The sequence below is a fragment of the Eucyclogobius newberryi genome, unplaced genomic scaffold (assembly GCF_026437365.1).
Source record: "Eucyclogobius newberryi isolate DKJ021-1_F unplaced genomic scaffold, fEucNew1.0.hap1 SCAF_19, whole genome shotgun sequence".
In the NCBI taxonomy this organism is placed as follows: domain Eukaryota; kingdom Metazoa; phylum Chordata; class Actinopteri; order Gobiiformes; family Gobiidae; genus Eucyclogobius; species Eucyclogobius newberryi.
Genome location: NW_027315823.1, coordinates 20,674,221 through 20,694,839, shown reverse-complemented (window position 1 = coordinate 20,694,839; position 20,619 = coordinate 20,674,221). Strand labels below are relative to the sequence as shown.

Below are 20,619 nucleotides of genomic sequence, written 5' to 3'. Positions count from 1 at the left end.
GTCTGTCAAAAAACAATATTACCCTCTCCTTCCTATATAAATTAGTGTTCAACCAGAATTCTTTGACTACAATGTGCTGATAAACACATGCCACGACTTAGTTTACTTTAACATGGTCTACTGTTTACTTTATGTGCGACTTCTTTTTTGGCAGACGTTACTATATACAAATACATGGGAACTAATTATTTATTGACTACGGTATCATTCTTTGTCTTCTCAAATGCATAATGGTAATATGTTTCATAATGCACCTTTTACACCTGCAATAAATAATTTTAATTAATGTTAATAAATTGTCAACTATGCAGCACAACAAGTTATTCAGATGTATTTCTGCCTCATTTTCATTCCTAGATTCAGCAAGCTGCAGAGCGCCCAGAGAGAAACTTTGTGGATACCCGTCAACTAAAGGTACACCGTTAGCATGTCTCTCAAGTTGAAGTGGGGAATATATCGAAACATTTATAATATTGTGAATGTTGTTTTGAAGATATGCAAAAATTGTCTTGATTATTGTTTTATAGTCAAAATGCAGCAAAACGTATATAAAACGTGATAATTTTACAGTCTGTTCACATTTTGTCCATTCAACTTATATATTTAAAGACAAGTTTAATATCAACTGAATATAATTATCGGTATACTCCAAAAAAGTATCGAGATAGTCATTAATATTGCCCATTCCTCCCGTAGTTTTAATTCTTTCACACTTTATTCATTCCATGAGTTGAATCATATTTTCCCCTTGTTACTGCAGGTGTGTGCCACATGCTTTGACCTGTCTGTTAGTTTGCTGCGTGTGCTGGAGATGACCGTTACACTGGTGCCAGAGATCTTTATAGACTGGTCTCGTCCGTCTGCTGAGCTCCTCCTTAGAAGACTGGCACAGGTATTTGGCCCAGCAATTTGTTCTCCTTAAGTTTTTGAAAATGTCCACGCTCTCTATTTATCTTTATTCTATTTTGTCTCTCTACTTTTTAGTTGTTAAACCAGGTGCTGAACAGAGTAACCGCTGAGAAGAACCTATTTGATCGTGTTGTCAATCTGAGACTGCCAGGTACACATTCAAATCTTTTCCACACACATTTCTAACATGCATCTAGCCAGAATTTGCTTCATACAGGGACAGTTATTGCACTTTACAATTACTTACAATAACAAATCAATTTTATCTGCTTGAAGAATATATATAATATGCTCTCCCGATTCAACATTGTTTTCTTGTCCATGTGCGGTTGTTATTATTGATCCTATCATCTTTTTGGGGTTGTGCAGTCTCAACCCAGACTTACATTTAGCCTAAATGGAAGCCTGTGAATTGGCTGATGCAATATGATCTACAGATGCCCCCATCAATATTAATGTGTTTTTGCTGCAGGTCTTGAAAGCGTCGACCATTACCCCATCCTCGTGGCTGTTACGGGCATCTTGGTCCGAATCCTAGTGGATGGAGACAGACAAGGGTAAGATGAGATATTTTGTTACACCTTTTAAATGTTTGTGTACATTTTGAAAAAAAGAAGTAAGTTTATAACAGCTGTTTGAGTCTTGGTCTAAAACATTTTCTTTATTTACATTAGTTTTTATATTTGGCAAAATGTCTTAAGGGGTGAGTGATATTGACAAAAGGAATACGCTGCTTTGAAAAAAAAAGAAATTCACCCATTTTTAAAGTTATGCTTTTAACGATAATTACATTATATTTGTATACCCTTTTTTAGATTTAGAGGGTTACACTAGAAGTACGGTACTAAAAAAATGTGATACTTTTGATAAGTTTTGATGTCTTGTGGGGACTGGGAACAGCACAGGATTGTTTCCAATCACCATCACCACAAATGATTGAGTAATAGTGTTCAGTGGAAAAATACATTATACTTGTGTTGGTATTTTTGTCAGTTTTATAATATACTTAATATTATATTTTGTATAGCTCCAAACAAACAAACATTCAAAATGATTGATTTTTCAATATGTCACTTAGTCCTAAGCACATCTTGTTGATGTTGCTGGTGTTGTTGATTGTCATATTCATTTAATTAAGATTTAATTAACGTGGCTTTCCTCCTGTGACATGGTCGGCATGATGAACTCAAACCAATTACCCCTCAATAACTCTCAAACTAAATTACAGCTCTGTTGACAGCTGTAGAAGCAGCATGGAATGAGAGCGATAATAAATCTATTTAGGTAAACTCGGTTTTGGCCAAAGTCTCGTTGGCCCTCCACAGTTAAAGAACCTGCCACCTTGACTCTAATTATATTGCCATCTAATTTCCCACAAAATCTGTAGCTGAACAGATGGCAAAAGAATGAAAAGTGTAGTGTCAACTTAACGTTACATTAATCTTCCACTGTTTGGAGTCTGTGTTGTGTTCTGTATTTATATGCCTTACTCACACATATATAATGTGGTCCACTGTGGGGCATATTGTGTTGATAGTAAGCAAGTACGTTAGTAAGTAAACTTTATTTGTATAGCACTTTTCACATTCATATAGTCACAAAGTGCTTCACACAGTGGTAAAAAAACTGGTCAAAATACGATAAAATTATGATTGACTTCAGTGTGGAGAAAATGTAATAACCATAACTTTAACATAACCATAACTTTTATCATATTATGATAAAAGCTCCTGCTGGTGCCACAGAAAGCCATAGACAGGAATGTGATTCTTTGAACGCTTCCAGCATTTGTTCTGGCTCATTGTATTTTGGCATGATGTCATTGCCCACGCAAACATATGACTTGACATTTATGCTTTGAAACAGTTGTCTCTTTGGTGTTTTTACAGTCAATTTCACCAGGCTCCTTTTGTCCATTCCAGTTCTCATATTTCAAAGTATGGAGCTAATCAAATTCAAAGTTGCCCCAGCTAAGTGGCATGCAATAGTATTTGTCACGTCACAACCACAAATTAAAATAAATGATATTGACATTTTTTTTTATGAAAGAGTAATATAAAGCAGCACACAATTGTGAAGTGGAAGGAAAAGTATACATGATTTCCAGATAAAAAATAAATGAACAACTGAAAAGTGCTGCTTGCAAAAGTATTCAGCCCCCCTGCGTCAATACTTTGTGTAACTTTTTCTGCAATTACAATGCAAGTCTTTTGGGGAATGTCTCAGTTAGATTTGATGGAGAGCAATTTTTAAGCTCTTGCCACAGATTGTCAATTGGATTGACTTTGACTGGGCCATTTTATGCATATGGTACATTTCATACATGTTTTGTTTTAAGCCATTCCCTTGTAGCTCTGGCTATATGCTATATTTAGGGCCTTTCTCCTGCTGAAGGTGAACCTCTGCCCCAGTCTCAAGTCTTTTGCTGACGCTAAGAGATTTTCTTCTACACAGATTGCTGTGTAGTTTGCTCCATCCATCTTCCAATCAACTCTGAGTAACTTCCCTGTCCCTCTTGAAGAAAAGCAGCCCCACAGCATGATGCTGCACCACCATGTTTGATAGTGGGGATGGTGTGTTCCACACACAGCGTTTTTGTTCTATGCCAAATATACTGTATATAATATACAAATATACAGAGCACCTTCTTCCACATGTTTGCTGGGTCCCCCACATGGCTTCTGGCAAACTGCAAAAGGGACTTCTTATGGTTGATATTTAACAATGGCTTTCTCTTCTGTCCATTCTTCCGTAAAGACCATGGGCCTCTTGGCTGCTCGCTCTCTGATCACGGAGTCCTCCACTCCTTGTTTTGCCTGTATGTTTTGGTATACGGCCATGTCTTGGTATGGTTGTAGTTGTGTCTTTCCATTTCTGGATGATGGACTGAACAGTGTTTGGTGAGGTGTTCAAAGCTTTTTATAACTTAACCCTGCTTTAAACCTTATCTCTGCCCTGACCATATGGGTGTTCCTTGGACTTTACTGTTTGCTCTCTAAACTCTTAACAAACGTCTGTGGCCTTCACAGCACAGCTGTATTTATACTGAGATAAGTTTAAACTCAGGTGAAAAAAAAGGAAATCATGCACACATTGTGTGCTGGTTTATGTTGCTCTTTCTCATAAAATGCCAATACAATTTATTTGAGTTTGTGGTTGTGACGAGATGTTCCAGGTGTATGAATACTTTTGAAAGCCTCTGTATAGTCTGACTGAAAAAGCTTCACCCTTCAGTGCATTAGCAATAGGAGTTGTCCTCTGCTGGCCTTTTGAATACATAAACATCCATCCATCCATCCATCCATCTCCTACTGCTTGTTCCCTTTCGGGGTCGCGGGTGACTGGAGCCTATCCCAGTGACTTACTTTAGATAAACCATTTTCCAATTTCCACATATTCACTTTACTTTAGCGGTACAGCCTGAAAGACCAAGGCCACAGTCACTTAAGCATACATCATATCTCCATCTCATAATAATTGTCTGTCATTCTTTGACTTCCCTGTTGGCCATTTTTTGTAGCAATATATCTCTATATAGGTCTATCTGTGACAATTTTCAGAATAACCAATTGTTCGAGGGTGTATATTTTTTAACAAGAATTTTACACAAACAAAAGTTAATGAAATCACTATTGACGGAGATTGAGAAAGGGCTTGGGCAGTGAGGCGTCAGTGAAACATTTCAGAAAGCTCTTCATGATTGACTGGTTCTCAAATGAATTTTTTAGCGCCAGTCAACATTTCACATTGGCACATAGGGCAATTACAGCAAACTGCTTTGAGGCTTTAACAGAGATTGAATTACTATTTTGAATACTTTTTGAAGTTAATAATTGCAGCATTCTGTTTAGTTTTGCTGCAAGAGTAGCTCAATAATACATTAGCACTTGATTGTGGTTACAACTGTCATGTTAAGCTACTCTCGCTATGCATTGACTGTTGTGATAATTGTGTTTTTGAATGACTTCAACACAAAGCAGCTTTTTCAGCCTTACATAAACAATACAGTGTGTGCATGTGTTTTATATGCATTATTGCTGATGATTAGCAGTAACTCTGTGACCTCTCATTTCAATTTGGGAAAATGAATGAATGAAATGGTGATGAAACAGGGCCCATCATGTGCCTTGTGTTTTTATCTCTACTGTAATTGGTCTGTCTAAAATGTATTACAGAAGGATTGCAGATGGTTGTTTTTGTCATATGATAGGGAATTAAAGTAGCACAAACTCTGGAGCTTGCCACTGTCTTGGAACATGAACGTGGAACATGAACAAAGAATAAAAACTGTCTAAAAGGATGGCAGTTCACGCTTTTTGTTGTGTTGGCTTATGTAAACTCAGTGTCATGATGCCTTCCTAAGATAATTTCGAATTAGTCCCCGGAGTTGGCGTGCACATTAGAATCGTGGCAGTCAGAAAACGGTGGGATCTGACTGTGACAATGGACTGCAAGTGACGGCTCCTAATGGATGAAATGTAGGGTTGAACTGCTACACATAAATTCAAATAAATCTGTGAAAAAAATATATATTTAATAGCTTTAGTATTATGATATTTTAATATTTATTTTAATATTTTTTGGGGAGTTCAATTAAATTAACCAAAATTGCAACTGCTGGGTTTCATAGAATTATTTTAGTGTTAGAGTATAGGGTAGGGTAGAGTATATACATACTGTTTTATAGACCTTTTCTATAATGCATGGTGGATATCAAAAGGCTAGGATGAGGTTGGACTTTGTGTTTGACAATCCTATATATCCTTATATTCTATTGAAACACATGGGAAAAGAAGACAAAATCATTTAATGGGGTTATGCGGTTAAAAGCTTTCTGCCGTTTCGATTCCACGCAACAAGGCGGTGGCGTTAGTGCAGGCATTAGATTAGCAGCGGTTCAACCTTTTTTGTCCCTCCCAATGATCCAGTTCCATCAAAGGTTTTTTGCTGGTCCACAGATCTGCTTCCATTGTCCTGTGCACACGTAATGGTGGTATTGACCAGTAAGAACAAAACATTAGCTTGTGTTATTGTCATTGAAATATTGTTGGGGCATTTGTTTTCTTGTCCTGCTGACTTCACTAACATTGTTTTTGAATGAGAACAATTGTCTATATTAACAAATGGATTGAGTTGTATAAAATGCAACGTTTGTCTTTTACTTAAAGCCTAATATAACAATTTTGTGTCAGGACAGATTTATATTTGACAGTACAGGGATTATCATTGAAGCATGCAGGATACATTTTTATTTTATTTCTAGTACCGTGTGATGTGACAATAAAGTAATCTTAATCTGATAGATGACTACACACTATTCACTGTTAATATTCTAAAGATTCAATTATATTCAGCTTCCAGCATTTGTCCATCCTAAAATGCAAAATTTATACAATTCCTATTTATTTATTTATTTATTTAACCAGGTAAACCCTATTGAGATTTAAACCTCTTTTTCAAGGGTGACCTGGATCATAGTTAAAAAGTAGCACAAATCATAAAACCATATATAAATTTAAAAGAAACATTTTATAGACTTTTAAAGAGGTTAGTACAAATAAAGCACTACAAAGTGAGTATAAAAACAGTTAAGAATACATAGAAATAAATAATAAATAGTCAGCCATATTGTATTTGTCCACTCAACATCCCAAGGCAGTTTAGTGTTCACTCTGTCCATTTTCTTTAAGACAGCATTTCAGTTTTGTGGAGAAAAGTCTGATGTCCAACTGGAACTTGCGCTGCAGCGGCAAGAGTTCCATAAGTGTGAAGCTTTCACTGAGAACGCTGACTGACCCAGCGTCGTCGACACCTTTTCACTCTGCAGTTCCCACTTACCGCGCTTGTCCTCACAGCTTCGTTATTATATTTTTGTATCCGTTCGCACATTACAGCAAGAGCAAGACCATTAAGACCCCTAAAAACAGCTTTTTCAAAGGAGTTATGGATGAAATGTTGGTTATATTCAATTTTTTAATAATGCAGCAGTGAGGCCACTCCATTGGTTTTTAATCAAATGCAAATCCTTAATTAGTGTCTGTTTATGCAGTGACACTAAAGGCTTCAAGACCGAGAGATTTTGTGGCCCTGCCCCAGACCAGGGTTATTCTGGTAAAGTGGTTGTTCGGTCTTGAATGATGTCAGGTCAAATTATTATTATTTTTTCTCAGCATATCCCAATACTGTCCAGAATTAATTGGTTATGCAGAATTGAATACTTCAGACTTGAAAACTTAAAGTTCTCTAGCATGTTTTAATCCTGGATTAGTTTTTCTCTTCTACTGCTCCAGTCTGAATATTAATTGAATAAGACCTCACAGCCTTCATGTCCTTCACTTTGCCTTTAGCTGTGTTGTGAACTAATTCCATCTCCTGGTACATTTCATACAAAGCCCACTTTGCTAATAGATTTTGGCCAGTTGTGGGTGAGGAAGTGTTTGCATGTAATAAATCAGAAGAGCAATGTTACACAGAGCCTCCAGTAAACTATCATAACCAGCAGTTAGAGGGCTCTGTGTTGGATCCAAAACAATTCCTTCTGTGTGCTCTCCACCTGGAGTCCCTTGACATTTCATCCTGGCATTGGTTCAAGTACAACATTTCAGCTTGAAAATCAACTAAGCTTGACTCAATGAGAAGATTTTATTGTCAGTTTTATTAAGAGTAAAATGTTGCAGTAACCTCAGATGGAAGAAATTGGCAAAACAGCCAATGAGAGCGTGTCATTTTTATATTGCTACATACACCGTGCCTTGATTTTGATCAGATTAACACACACATCTTTGAGTCCAGGTTGTTTTATTGCCGCTAGATATTATGGACCGTTGATTTTACTCCACTAAAGTACACAACATCTTTCTCACTATGATTCAAATTTGATGTGTTTGTTGTGGAAATGCTTTACTATTTTTGTGACTGATTTACCTAAATTATATTTGCAGAGGAATTTCTGTCCATCACCTTCTCCCTCCCAGTGTTCTCATCAGGACTATTAGCGCTGACCGGGTTTGTCCGCCTCCCACGGTAGAGGAGAAAATCAATGGTGCTAATTATTGTCCATTACCTCGGGCTGAAAGACATCAGAAGCAGCTCACAGTCATCTAGAGATTAGATTGAAACCAGTGATAATTAGCTTAGCAGTTTTGGACCATGAGAGGCCCCGGCTCAAGGGATGTTGGGTTTTCCACAACACAAGCAAAGCCTGCTGTGATTGTCATTGCGGACTATTGTTCTCAGTTGGAAGCTTTGTTTTTCAATGTAGACAGTTATGTCCCACAGATTATGTTGGTAATACTCCTTTTATTTCTATGATCATTAGAGATTAAGTGTTGAATGGGTTTAGTAAGTAATTCTTTACATTTTGTCTTTTGGTGCTGCATCACACGTATGTCAGGCTCCATGTGCAGCCGGCCGCAGTGTCGTGAGTTTGAATCCTGACTCCGACAGTTTACTGCGTGTCCTCCCTTCTTTCTCATCCCCATTTCACACTGTCCTTTCCTGTCTAATAAAGCCTACGGCAAAAAAAAACATTAAAAATAAGATACTAATAAATTGTTGGGTTTATGGTGTATTCCGCACAAATTACACCGAGGTCATGGTTCTTTAGTCTCTGCCAGGTTGTGGGTACATTTTGTTTGTGAGCTGCCCAAGGCAAATAGTTCTATATATTTAAATATGATGTCCAGTGTGTGTGTTGTACAGTTATATGGTTGGTGGCTGGTGGCATATTCTGTATGTAACATCAGCATAGCAAACTTTAACTCATGAGGCTGCTATAAGAGGAGGCAACATCGTAACACAAACACATGGCACCAAAACCACGTGCAGCAAGATCCACCCCAACACCGGAGTAGCGTTGCATCAAAGCCGCAAGCTCATTTTACACACCATTTAACTGTGGAGAAGCTCCTCAGAATTGCCCAAAACATAAAAACAGTCTTACTTTGTATCTCCAAAGGCCTGAAGCAGAGAGCACACTCTACCTGGGTGCTGTCCTGTTTGTTCCATCTCCAAATGTTTATAGTTTAGTCCAATGCGCAGAGCTGAAACACATTCAAGTCCAAATTCAATAGAGTAGCTAAAGGTCTAACGGTTTAGGCGAGAGAAATAATAATAATAGTGTGGTGAATCAATTGGGATGCTTTACAAAACGGTTCAACTGAAAAAGGCACAGAATTCGCCCTTGAAATCAGTTCCTTGGATGCACTTCGACTTAGAGTTTGCTGCGCCTTACCTTGACAGCAAGATTAGTTCACAAACTCTTGAAACTCCATCTTGTTAGGCTCCCGCAGTCCGCACCAGTGGCGAAAAGGCCACATGGCATTTACGGCTGGAACCAATCACAGAACAACCCAAAACAAACAGGGCGGCGCTGACGGCGATACTATTTTAGGACAAATATGGACTACGGAGAAAGAGGACTGTGCTTTTCTGAACACCGGATTTTTTTCATGATTCCGTAAGAGCCTTCCCAGATTGATTCATGTGAACAACTCGTGTACAATAATAGGCAGAAGCACCAGAATTGACCTAACGTTTTCTCAAAACGTCTAGCTCTCCCATATAATACCTGCATTCAGAGCAGACTGATCCAGCACTCTCAAAGGGCTAGCAGATGAATCAAATGTAATGACAATATTTAACATTATTGAAATTTGTATCATGTTGATACATTTATACCCAAAATATAAAACAAAACAATTATTTTATACAACACTGGCATTTGTGCTCCTATTGACCAGCCGCCACTGGTTGTTGCTACAAAACAACTTTTAATGTTTTGTGTGAAGCACTTTGGAATTGTTTTAGTTTATAAAATGTGCTGTATAAATAAAGTGGATTGAATGTCATCTGGCAAACCCCAGATTGATGTTTAAATTATTTATTAAATATGTTTTGCTTGTATCTTGTTTAAATCTTGAGTTCTTACAAATGATCATAATAATTTATCAAAAACTTTGATTATAGAACTGTTCTAAACACTAGTTACAGAATCTTCCGTCTCATCACTTTAAATGCAGTGTTCAGTCCAATCATCTTTTCATGAATTTAACAACAAAATGTCCACAGCAGTTGGAATGCATTATTTACTTGTCGGTCGTGTAGTTGCTGGAGTAGTTTCTGCAGCTGGTGAGTTCAAGGTAGAGACAGTCACTACGAATCAAGGCTGCAATTACAAATGAAAGAGCTCTTCTCTCAGTCTGGATGCATTTGTGTTGTTAATTTATGAGAATTAACTCACCAACCAATACATTTACTATATTGAAGATATCAACATATTGAGTTGCTATATTTTGTTTTTGTATTAGTTTATATACCGGTACCTTTCTGTTTGTCACACACAGAAAATGGCTGCAAGTGCTCAAATAAATGACCATATCCTGGCCTTACTGGGAAACACATGTTTAACAAACATAATATACTTTGCTAAGATGATTATATAAAATCAACAATGATCAAACATTAAGTATTAATTAGTACAATTAAATTCTAAAGATTCTAAAATGAAGACAAACAAATAAATTACCGTATATATAGATTATAGATGACAATTACAATATGCTTGATTCAAACTGCAAACTATGGAGCTTATCATTATCAGTGCTCATGCTTATATAGTGAGACTAGCTAAAATAAACATCTGAGGGTGACGTGACATGTGCCTCCAAATACTGATGTAGATGATCATCTCAAAATCGATACAAGAGCCAGCATTGCTGCCACAGAAAAGGAAGTGACCAGAGGCGGCATTTTGTTTCAATTTATTCATATTTTGTTGTGTAATTTATTCACTGTAATTTACAATAAAATCCAGCAAGGAAGGGACTCTGCAATCAAAATTAAGATTGAGATTCAGCTATTTACAATAAATCTTAAGACACAAAAGAAGGTAGTGAATAAAGATATTAGTATTATCATTAATACCAAGAAATAACAATAGTTTTAAGGGTATCATAATAATACTTTTAATGCCCTTAATAAAGCATGAACAAATATTGAATCCGTACAGAACAAATAGTTTATTAAGAATTATTCAGGCTTAGTAACCACTTAATTATTACCCTGAATCCGACCTGCTAACCTATTAAATATTTAATATTAGTTACTAAGCCTGAATTATTCTTTATAAAGTAGTTGTTAACTATGAATAAAGTCTCAATTCATGCTTGATTAAGGTGTAGGTATAATATAGTGGTACAGTTTTAAATTGTGAGTCCATTGTCTATATTGATTCTAAGACACTTATAGACATTATTATAAATCCTTATGATAAAAATAACAATGGAATAAAAAAAAATTTGATTTTGCTTCTCACTCTCTGGTCTTGTATTTGTTCCTTCCTTTTTTTATTAAAATATAAAAATGAAAACACAATCTTTTATTACACAGTTGAGCAATCAAAATGCATAAAATTACACTTGCATATATTTTTTTTTAATCAATGAGCACATGTTTGTAAATCTGTAAAAAATAAATTGGCATGCAACTACAAACTCCTCCGTCACAGAGTTTGAATATTGAAATTAACAGTGTTGGAAAAAAGCAAAACAAAAATGTACTTTGACTGTACAACATGCCCAATATCTCCTTTATTTATAATTGTAAATAACCACATTCATCTTTGTTGTTTTGTGCCTCTGTGTTTCTATCCATTTATCTATAGTAATTATCACGTGCCTTCCCGAAGAGTGTGCTAATCATTCAAGCTGTGCAAACTTTGACACAGAGAAAATTCAATACAAGATGTCTTCACTGCTACGTGCGCGCTCCTTTGTGTGTGTTGTTGTCGTGGTCAGTGTTGGAACAGATCCTCAGACATCCTGGTGGTCTTCCGTTACCATGGAAACCATTGAGGGAGCAACGACCAAGGCTTGACACGGGGTGGGAGATGCCAACAATCAACCAACTCAATGGGGAGAGAATTCTATGAGAAAAAAGAGAAAGGAAACGGGAGGAAGAGAGAGATAAAGAGATATGGGACTGGAGGATCATTGAAGTCGTGAAAACATAACACAAATGAATACTGAAAAAGTGAAAAGTGCTTGATGTAGTCGTGTTTCTTTGGCTGGGAGTATAAAGTAGGAATAAGTGAATAGAATAAAATACATTTAAACAAGAATTTCCTTCTCGGTCAACAAACTACATCCATTATATAATGTAATCTAATACAACTACCAAAACAACCTCCACCTCAAGATATTTTTTACCCTGTATTGCAAGTCAGACTTTGAATTATCATGTTTATTTTATTATTTAAAATGTGGAATGGACAGAATTTTTCTTACTATAAAAAGTGTGGTTATTTGGGCCACTTTAGCAAGAAGCCTGAGGGCCGCATAGTTTGCTGTATACAAAATCAATATATGCATATCTTAATAACTCTAATGATAAGTGTCCTAAATATATTACATTTGTGTCATTTGTCTGCACATAGAATTGGGCATTGATTAGACTTGGCACAGCAGCTAAAATTGGCTCCAGCACAGATGGAGGCAGTGAACAAACTAACAGAGTTTTTATCACACAGAGCTACACTTCCATGCATAATGTTACTTAAATGTTATTATATTAACTTAAAAAAACATATGGCTCAATTAGTAGTTTAGCTGCATCAAAATGTGTAGCCCTGTGTTTTGTTTTGTGAAGCCCATTTTTGTTCTGTTGATTCTAACTGGGACCCAAGAAGCAATTAATGCACACAAAATGTTTTTTTTTTGCTATATCTTCAGGATGTCAATCTGATTGCTGTGTTTGTGTTAGATGTTTGTCATAGCTAAATATGTGGGGTTTTTATACACAAAAGAGATGAATTATAATGCGACATTTTGCTACAATATTGCTGTCATTAACGCTGTACAGCTCATGAGGCATATGACTTTTTTACTGTTTTGATTAACACTAAAAGGAGGATGCTTTGAAAAATGGGTCCCAGAGCTGCTTTATTTTCTCTGTATTTATAAAATATATTTTATAAATATATTTTATAAATGCTATATACCCCCCCAAAATATTAACTGTCCACTTTTTCCCCATTAAAAAAATTCCATCTGTTTGATTAATAGAGTCAATTTATATTTCCTTCCTTCAAAGACTAAGCTGACCAACCAGATTGATACACATATCAATCAGACGTGAGCCAGGTTATTCAAAGACTGTCATCAAAAACGTCAGCAATTGTCAAATAATTCTCCCTTCAACCACATTCAAGCACATCAGAAAGTTTGTTTAAACTTTGTATATACAAATTGCCAAAAAAACATTTGTTTGTTGTTTTTTAAGTCCAGCTAGAATTAGTTAGAACTTAAAGATAGTCATTTTACAAGCTGCATCGAAATGTTGACTTGTTTTGAAGTGTAAGCCAAGCATGAGGGAAGACCTTTTAAATATTTAGCAGTTGCTCTCCCATCCATCTTACATAAGAACTTCTCTGTGAGAGCTTAACTATACTCATTTGATTCACATTTTCTGGATTTTAACCTTTTTGCTCAGGGAAAATCCAACCCCCACAGCCTGATAAAAGTCAGCGAGGGAGTTTTCAGGACAAAGGTGGAGAGATACTTTTTAGATGTAAGATTTTCAAGCAGCTTGTATCTGCGTGATAAACATGGCCTTAAACAAACCTTTAGTTGGAGTGTAGATAATATTGTTGTGATATTTGAATGTTTAGCCAACCATCCTTCTCTCATAGCTATTTAAAGATCCCATATTATGCTATTTTTCCCATTGCGTGGTCTACCTTTAGGGCATATTTGATAATATTAAGTGTTGTCCAACACCTATAACATAATAGTTATAAAATGTCACCCATATCTTGGACCCCACTCACAAAAAACGGGTACAGAGTGCTTCCTGGAGGATGGGCTGAGACAGCGTGCTGCGGCACTCACCAGGCTGACTCATCCTGGTGAGTAGGCCAAGTCCGTCTGCTCATCCGAGGGGAAGGATAGAGACTGTTCTCTAGTCAAAGACTGCAGGAATCAATCAAAAGACCACTTTGGGCACATATACCAGGTACCAATAGCACTATAAGAAGGTTAAAAGCTCTGAAAAGTCGATTTTGCATGATATGGGACCTTTAACTATTCAAAATGACCAAATAATTACACATTTTAATGCTTTAGTTAAAAGTGTATCTGTCTGTATGATAGCAAATGATTATCTTAACCCCTGTAGTACCCTCAAAGATAGTGTGTGGGTTAAACATTTTTAAACATAAAACAACAAAAGCAAACATAAAAGAAATAAACAAATAATACTTTTTGATATTGTGGTGGGAGAGGGAGACGTTCTACCAGAGACGCCTGTGGATCATCCAGACCCAAAGATAGCTCCTCCTCTTAAATATCTTCAATGGTATCTGCTCAATTTTAAATGTCTTTGGTTTTTTGCTTTTTGCCTAAGCGTCAGTACGATAAGGTCTATGGTCCTTTGGAATAATGGTCACATTATTCAGTGTCTAAGGTACCCTATAGGAGCTGCATAGTGATCAGGGATTTTACATGGTAATTTATGGTGGTGTGGTATTGCTTGTGATGATCTGTGATATCGTGTTGATTTGAATAATGGCAGAGGCAACACAGGAAAGGAACAATGGCACTAGAAGGGAGATTAATGGCAGATAATTGCATGTTTATTTGATAGGGCTTTGTGCCATGCTTTAATAGCCATTGTCCTGCTTTTTACTTGTGAAAAAGATTATTCCATTTTATTATTTAACATAATGAGAACGTTTTTTGTCCAAGCATGTGTAAAAAGTGTATATTTTTACATGCTCAAAACAATCCAGTTCCATCCAGTGCTATTTTATGGTTATACTATCGGAATATCTTTCTTCTCAGACCAATTACTAAAAAAAAATTCTTTAACACAATTAATATATACCATGTCTAAATTTGTGTCTAAGAAGCCGTTAAACCTCCCTTACACAAAATGAAATGGACTTGGATGCATTAGCTGCCACTAGTATGGGAAATATAAGGGCCCTTGAGTAAATGCAAAAGAAATAAACCTTAATTTATGGAAGGTAATAAAATGACTTGTTGTTTTTAAATCATATGTGCAATTTATTTCTGTATTTTCCATGGCGGCTCTCAGCCTTGATAAATAACCTCACTGTTCATCTGTGTAACCAACTCTTTGCCGTGTCATTGTTTCTTGTAAATACAGTTCTCTGACACAGACATCTAAATTATATCTATAAACCTAATCTCATACCTCATTCTTTAAAAATTATAACATTGTACCTTATTGACATGGCAGGTATCATGTGCACGCGTTACATAAATCCATTAGGCATCGCCAAATTATAAAGAGTAGTTTGTGAGTCTCCAATGAATGTCTTAAACAAGACTGATTGTTGACTTTATTATTATATTTGGTATATCACTGAAATTATTTTTAACAACCTGGTTTTGACTTCTAATATGATATAATAATTTTGTGCAAAGTTGGGACCTTACACAGCCTAGGGCAAGTAACCATTCTGTGGCTCTAATAAGCATCAGCAAGGCTGCAGGGGCAGACGTGATTAAAAAAACAACCTGGCTGCAATAAAAGCAATGTAATCACAGTAATATAAATTCTATATCAGAGCTGACAAGAATAATCCAAAGCATATACAAATATGCATGTTCTAATCTAAAATAAATTTAATGTAGAGGATTCAATTTGTCATTTCTCAGTAGGCCTGGGCAATCTCAAAATAAAGATGGCTTAGTAATGATTTAATTCACATAAACTATACAGACTTTAAATCAGTGCCATTTTAACACAACAAATGTCTTCCTCCAGTGTGAACTCTGCTCCAAACCTTTTCTGATTTGTCTGATTCTGCTCATGTTCTTATTACTGACCAATTCAGAAATCCCAACCGCATTATTGACGTTTAGACATAATTGAATCTAGTTTTCTTGATCTTACAATGAATGGCCCAGCCCTATATCTCAGGCATGCAGTTATTACTGCATCTATGAGGGAAAGACAATATCATGAAATATATATTACTGAATTTAATCTACAATGTTAAACTCTTTTTGTTGCCAACAATAATAACTTTTAAAGTTGTAATTGTAATATCACATCAGTGAAAGTGATATATTAACAAGGTATACAGAGATTTGCCAAATAGTTAAAGTTTAGTTAAAACTGAATTCATCACTTTACTATTGGGCATTTCTTTGACAGATGCATAAAGTGACTGTGCATACAATTCTGCAAACATATATCTAGTTACAAACAATAACAAGGCAGACATTCATCTGGAAGAACACACAGGTTTTATTGACATAGGGAAACAGACAACATACTTGAGAGGAGGGCACGAGGAACAGAAGGTAGTGCCAGGAGAAGAAAGATGCAGTGGATACAGTGTAGACAATAAGTAGGAAAACAAACATGTTTTTCCCGATTGTCCTATGCCAATCCTTCATAAATTTCACAGAAATTATGCAGTTCTTTTTCACGTTCAATGTTCAAGACCATTTACATGTCTGATAAGGGAGAGAAAAATCTTACAATTTCCAAATGAATATCAAACATTTAGTTTCCATTTTTCACATCTGAACAGTTCATTTTTGTATTTTGTTTTTCAGTATCTGACTACAGAAGACAGGGATGCAATGGAGAGAGGGAAAAGGGAGAGGGGGATATTTGTTGGGCTTTAAAGTCAAACCTTAAAAGAGTTACTATATTTACTCACTAAAAGCTCATCTGCTTGTCTACTCTAAAACATTTCACTTTGAGACCAAGTTACACTATGCAGTGGCTCTTACTGACTGCCACTCTGAAAAACTAAAATGCTAAAAATGCTTACAAAAATCATGTCTATCTCTATATGAGACAAAAAGGCATCTGAAGTAAGTATCATCTTAAAGGTACAAGCCGTGCTTAAAGGGACTGCTCTGTTTTCAGTCAGTGCACGTTCTTCCTTAAATGCATTTCCACTCATGTCTGTTTAATGAGATTTACCACATCCTTTAGAGATATTCTCTCACTATGGTGAGTATAATTTGTCTGAGTTTATTTTATTTGGTCTTAATCTTGCTCTTGAACTTAAACTGTCTCTCAAATATCTGTGTTCACTGCGTAATCATTATATCCTATGATTCCCTTCCGACAGAAGAAAGCCTTTCACAGTGCATTGGTTCTTGGCCGTGACGTTTGGTGTGCAGACCCGGACAAACATAAATCTATTCTTACAATATTCTCTTTTGAAGTCTTGCTCTTAACATCAAAGCTTGATTACTTTAGTGCTCAGGTCTAATACTGAGTGCTCTGGGAGGTGCTGAGGAGGTAACTGACAGGCAGAGGAAGAGTGAGCAAGGGGTGAATCTTGTGCCATTTCAACCACTCTCATTGCTACGGTAACATAATGGGTGTGTCTGAAAACACCAACATTATAGAGTCTGTCTCTCCTGCTTTCTGCTGGGATTGGTTTGGGAGTTTTGATTGGTGCCCTGCACCTAATGGTAAACCTGGCCCCAAATGTCCTTGTCCTGTCCCAGTGACCTGCCCTGCCCTTATTCTGCCATTCTGCTGTTCTTGTATAGGCTCTAAAAACACTACATGCTTGTTGGTACTGACCTTGCGACCTGGGCCTTCAGTTGTCGTTGGAGGAGTGGGAGTTAAAATAGAGGATTGGGCACTCCCTGCCCCTGCCTCATTAGCCTGACTTGGGGTAGCAGTGGTGGCAGCGGCCTTTCGGCAGGGGGGGCAGCGGCAGGGTGTCAGATAAAGGTACATGAGAACTAAGACCAGGCTCACCACGCAGCCCAACAGAGTGGTGAAGCCAGTGTTGAACGATTCATGGTCTTCATGGCTCTGGTGCATCACCACAGTTAGATTCACCTCTCTGGTTTCATTGCGTCGTTGACGGTCGTCCACAGCCATACACCAGTACATGCCAGAATCTTCTGCACGTGCATCCTTAATCTCTAAACTGCCATTGCTGTACATTTTTAGTGACTCACTATTTCCTGGGGGTGCCACATATTCCTGTTTTGGTGAGACCCAAAAAAAGGTCACATGTTGTCCAGTTAAGGTAGTTACACAGTGCAACAGAACTGCACTTCCAACAATTACCAAAACACTCCCCTCCTGCTCTTCGAGAGGTAACTTCATCCCAGTGAAGTTGCATTTTTCAAAATAGCGGTCATGCTTAAAAAAACGCACTGTACCTTTTTGCATCCCATAAACAAGACAAGTGTGCTCCTCTTTGAAATCTGTTACTGAAGTAAAGTTTCGCTCTGCCCATTTATGGAACAGTCCATACATAGAACAATCACACACCAGAGAGTTGTTATGAAGGTAGAGTCCTTTCTGGACGGTGATGGGTAAGTTTGATATGTCCTCCAGGGGTAGTTTAGGTAGACGATTTGATGACAGATCCAGGAGAAGTAGTTGTGGATGTGTGTGCTTTTGTATCGAAAAGAAAGGGAAATCAGTGAGTCTGTTATGGCTGAGGTAGGCCTTGCGGAGGTTACTCAGTTTAGCAAAGGCTGAAATTTCGACGCGAACAATTCGGTTGTTGAAGAGCAGCAGTTCCTCCAGTCCAGGTAAATCTATAAAATAATGTTGCTCTAAATCACGCAGTTGGTTAGATGAAAGATCCAAATGTCGGAGCAGTGTTCCAGAGCTATTATGAAATGCTCTTTGCTCAATAGCAGTAAGCTGATTATGTGATATTCGCAATATTTCCAGCCGAGAAAGTCCAAAAAAACTATCTTTCTTCAATTGCTCAATCTGATTATGGCTGAGATCCAAAGTGACAGTAGAGACTGGCATTTCTTTAGGGATTTGCTCCAGACCCAGGGCAGTGCAGCTGAGGATGTCTGAGGCGCAGAGACATCTTCCTTCTTGGGAAGAGACATTTCTTGACTGGCAGATGCTCGGTTGGAGGCAAACTAACAACACAACAGGCCACCATAGAGGGGGTGGGATTAGAACTGTTCGTACTACCACACCATGCAAAAAGCCTTTTGTGCCTTCAGCAGATGACATTATGCCTCCAGCAGCATCCATAAGTTCTTTATGGCTTAATACATTTATCCCTCCCTTTCCCCTTTAATGCCTGATTGAAAAGCTTAATTTTCACATACTCCATAAATTCACAGCTGTAATACTACATGTTGTACTACATGCTCCCTCAGATTCACACACACCACCGACTGTTGTGATTTTGTTGCATCTGGTTCATTTTGAATGAGGCTTGCATCTGAATTCTCCTTCCATGGATTTGCTTCATAAAAATGCACAGGTGCTGATTTGTTAGGACACAATTTTTGTTTTACTTTTTGAGTTTGGGTATTTCCAAAGTAAATCTTTCACAGCAAGTGATGCATACAAAACCAAAAACCAAAGCCCAATGGACTGAATTTGCAAGATTTATGTTAATTACAGTGTTCACTCGAAGTTGTCAATAGACATCTGTTTTCCTTTATCATTCCAAACTGGTCCACATTGTTTCAGCGGCTATAAGCCTCCCTTTCCACATGAGCATGCACACAATTGCCTTTACTCAGATTGAGTATCAAAGGGAAAAAAGCTCCTCTTAGTTGCAGCATTTCTTGTTTTGTGAATCACGACCTCAGCTGTGCGACGCCCACAACCTTTTACCCGAGTTGCATATCAGATAATAAAAGTCAGCATCCTGTCCACTTTACCCGCTCGGTGGCCATTTCGCGGGTTCACACGTCACGCACACAAATTGTTCTTGGTCTCTCACTCCTTTGGCAGATCCCTTTTATTATGTTGACGCTGTGGGTGGTTATGTTTGCACACTGCTAAATAGTTAATCTTGTGTGCTTACTGCATTGCAAATCTCTTCATCCGATGATCAAAAGGAAAGCATCAACACTCCCGTGCAGTAAAGTTACGCTTAGTCCAAATGTGGAGTGTCCAAACTTGTCGCCGCTGGATTATGCAGTCCTCCGTTGCGTTTAGTGCTCACTGGGAGGAGAGTTGTGAGTGCTGTCTGTCGCTTTTGGTGCTTTCTCAGCTCCTCCTCTGTTCCTCGCCTCTCGTTCTCAGCTTCACACTGCTTACTCCCCCTCCTGCTTTGCCCACTTCAGCATCCACCGCCCTTCTTGCACGCTGATAATGTTTGCGCTTTTCCTAAGGAGCAGCTTGGACTGCACTCTCGCCCTGCATCCGTCTGTTTGAGTTCTGCACTCAGACTTGGTTGTTTTCATCGCCCAGGTTCTCTCTCTTTCTCTCTCTCTCTCACACACACACACACACACACACACACACACAAACTCCCTCCCGCTCTCGCTCTCTCTAGCATCCCCTCCCCTTTGTCTTTCTGCTTTTTGACGGAATGGATTATTGCCACAGGAGGTCCTTCGGAGAGTGATTCTTAAATGTTGTCTCTTCTTTTTAAAGCTTAGAATATTAGTTTTTCATGTATTACATTGTGGCAAATGTGTTTGTGCCTTCAATATTATACATTTATAAAAAGTATAGATATAATCATGTATTACTATGCACACAGGGATTTTTGAAGGGAGGAAAAAATTAAATCTTGGCTTTTTTGAGCCTTCTCCATGTAATAAGCAGATTTTCCCTTAAAAAAATAAAAAAAAATCCCCGGGGATCAATTCAAAGAACATATTTCTTCTGTCTGCGACATAGTTGTAACTTATGAAACTCGTGGATCATTATTTTGTATTTTGGACATTTTAAATTGCAATATAGATCCAAAACAACTTGACA

General features: G+C 37.4%; 2 protein-coding genes across 2 annotated transcripts in view; one reads left to right on the top strand and one right to left on the bottom strand.

The window, feature by feature from the left end:
- Nucleotides 1-20,619, top strand: part of rnf123 (ring finger protein 123) — a 74,995-nt gene that overhangs the window by 19,750 nt on the left and 34,626 nt on the right. The window contains exons 33-36 of the mRNA XM_072452082.1: nt 358-414; nt 761-892; nt 985-1,060; nt 1,382-1,466. Coding sequence (XP_072308183.1) covers nt 358-414; nt 761-892; nt 985-1,060; nt 1,382-1,466 — 350 coding nt within the window. The remainder of the gene's footprint in view (nt 1-357; nt 415-760; nt 893-984; nt 1,061-1,381; nt 1,467-20,619) is intronic.
- Nucleotides 11,593-20,161, bottom strand: amigo3 (adhesion molecule with Ig-like domain 3). Its single transcript, XM_072452080.1, has 2 exons — nt 17,491-20,161; nt 11,593-11,833 (listed from the first exon to the last, which is right to left on the bottom strand). Exons 1-2 carry the CDS (start codon nt 18,925-18,927, stop codon nt 11,744-11,746), a joined length of 1,527 nt encoding a protein of 508 aa, XP_072308181.1. The 5' UTR covers nt 18,928-20,161; the 3' UTR covers nt 11,593-11,743.

Bases quoted from the DNA above. Each gene is read 5' to 3' on its own strand.
- amigo3 (XM_072452080.1), bottom strand. From the start codon at position 18,927: ATGGATGCTGCTGGAGGCATAATGTCATCTGCTGAAGGCACAAAAGGC. The intron at 11,834-17,490 runs GTCAGTACCAAC...TTTTTCTCATAG, and splicing joins CTGAAGGCCCAGGTCGCAAG to AATTCTCTCCCCATTGAGTT.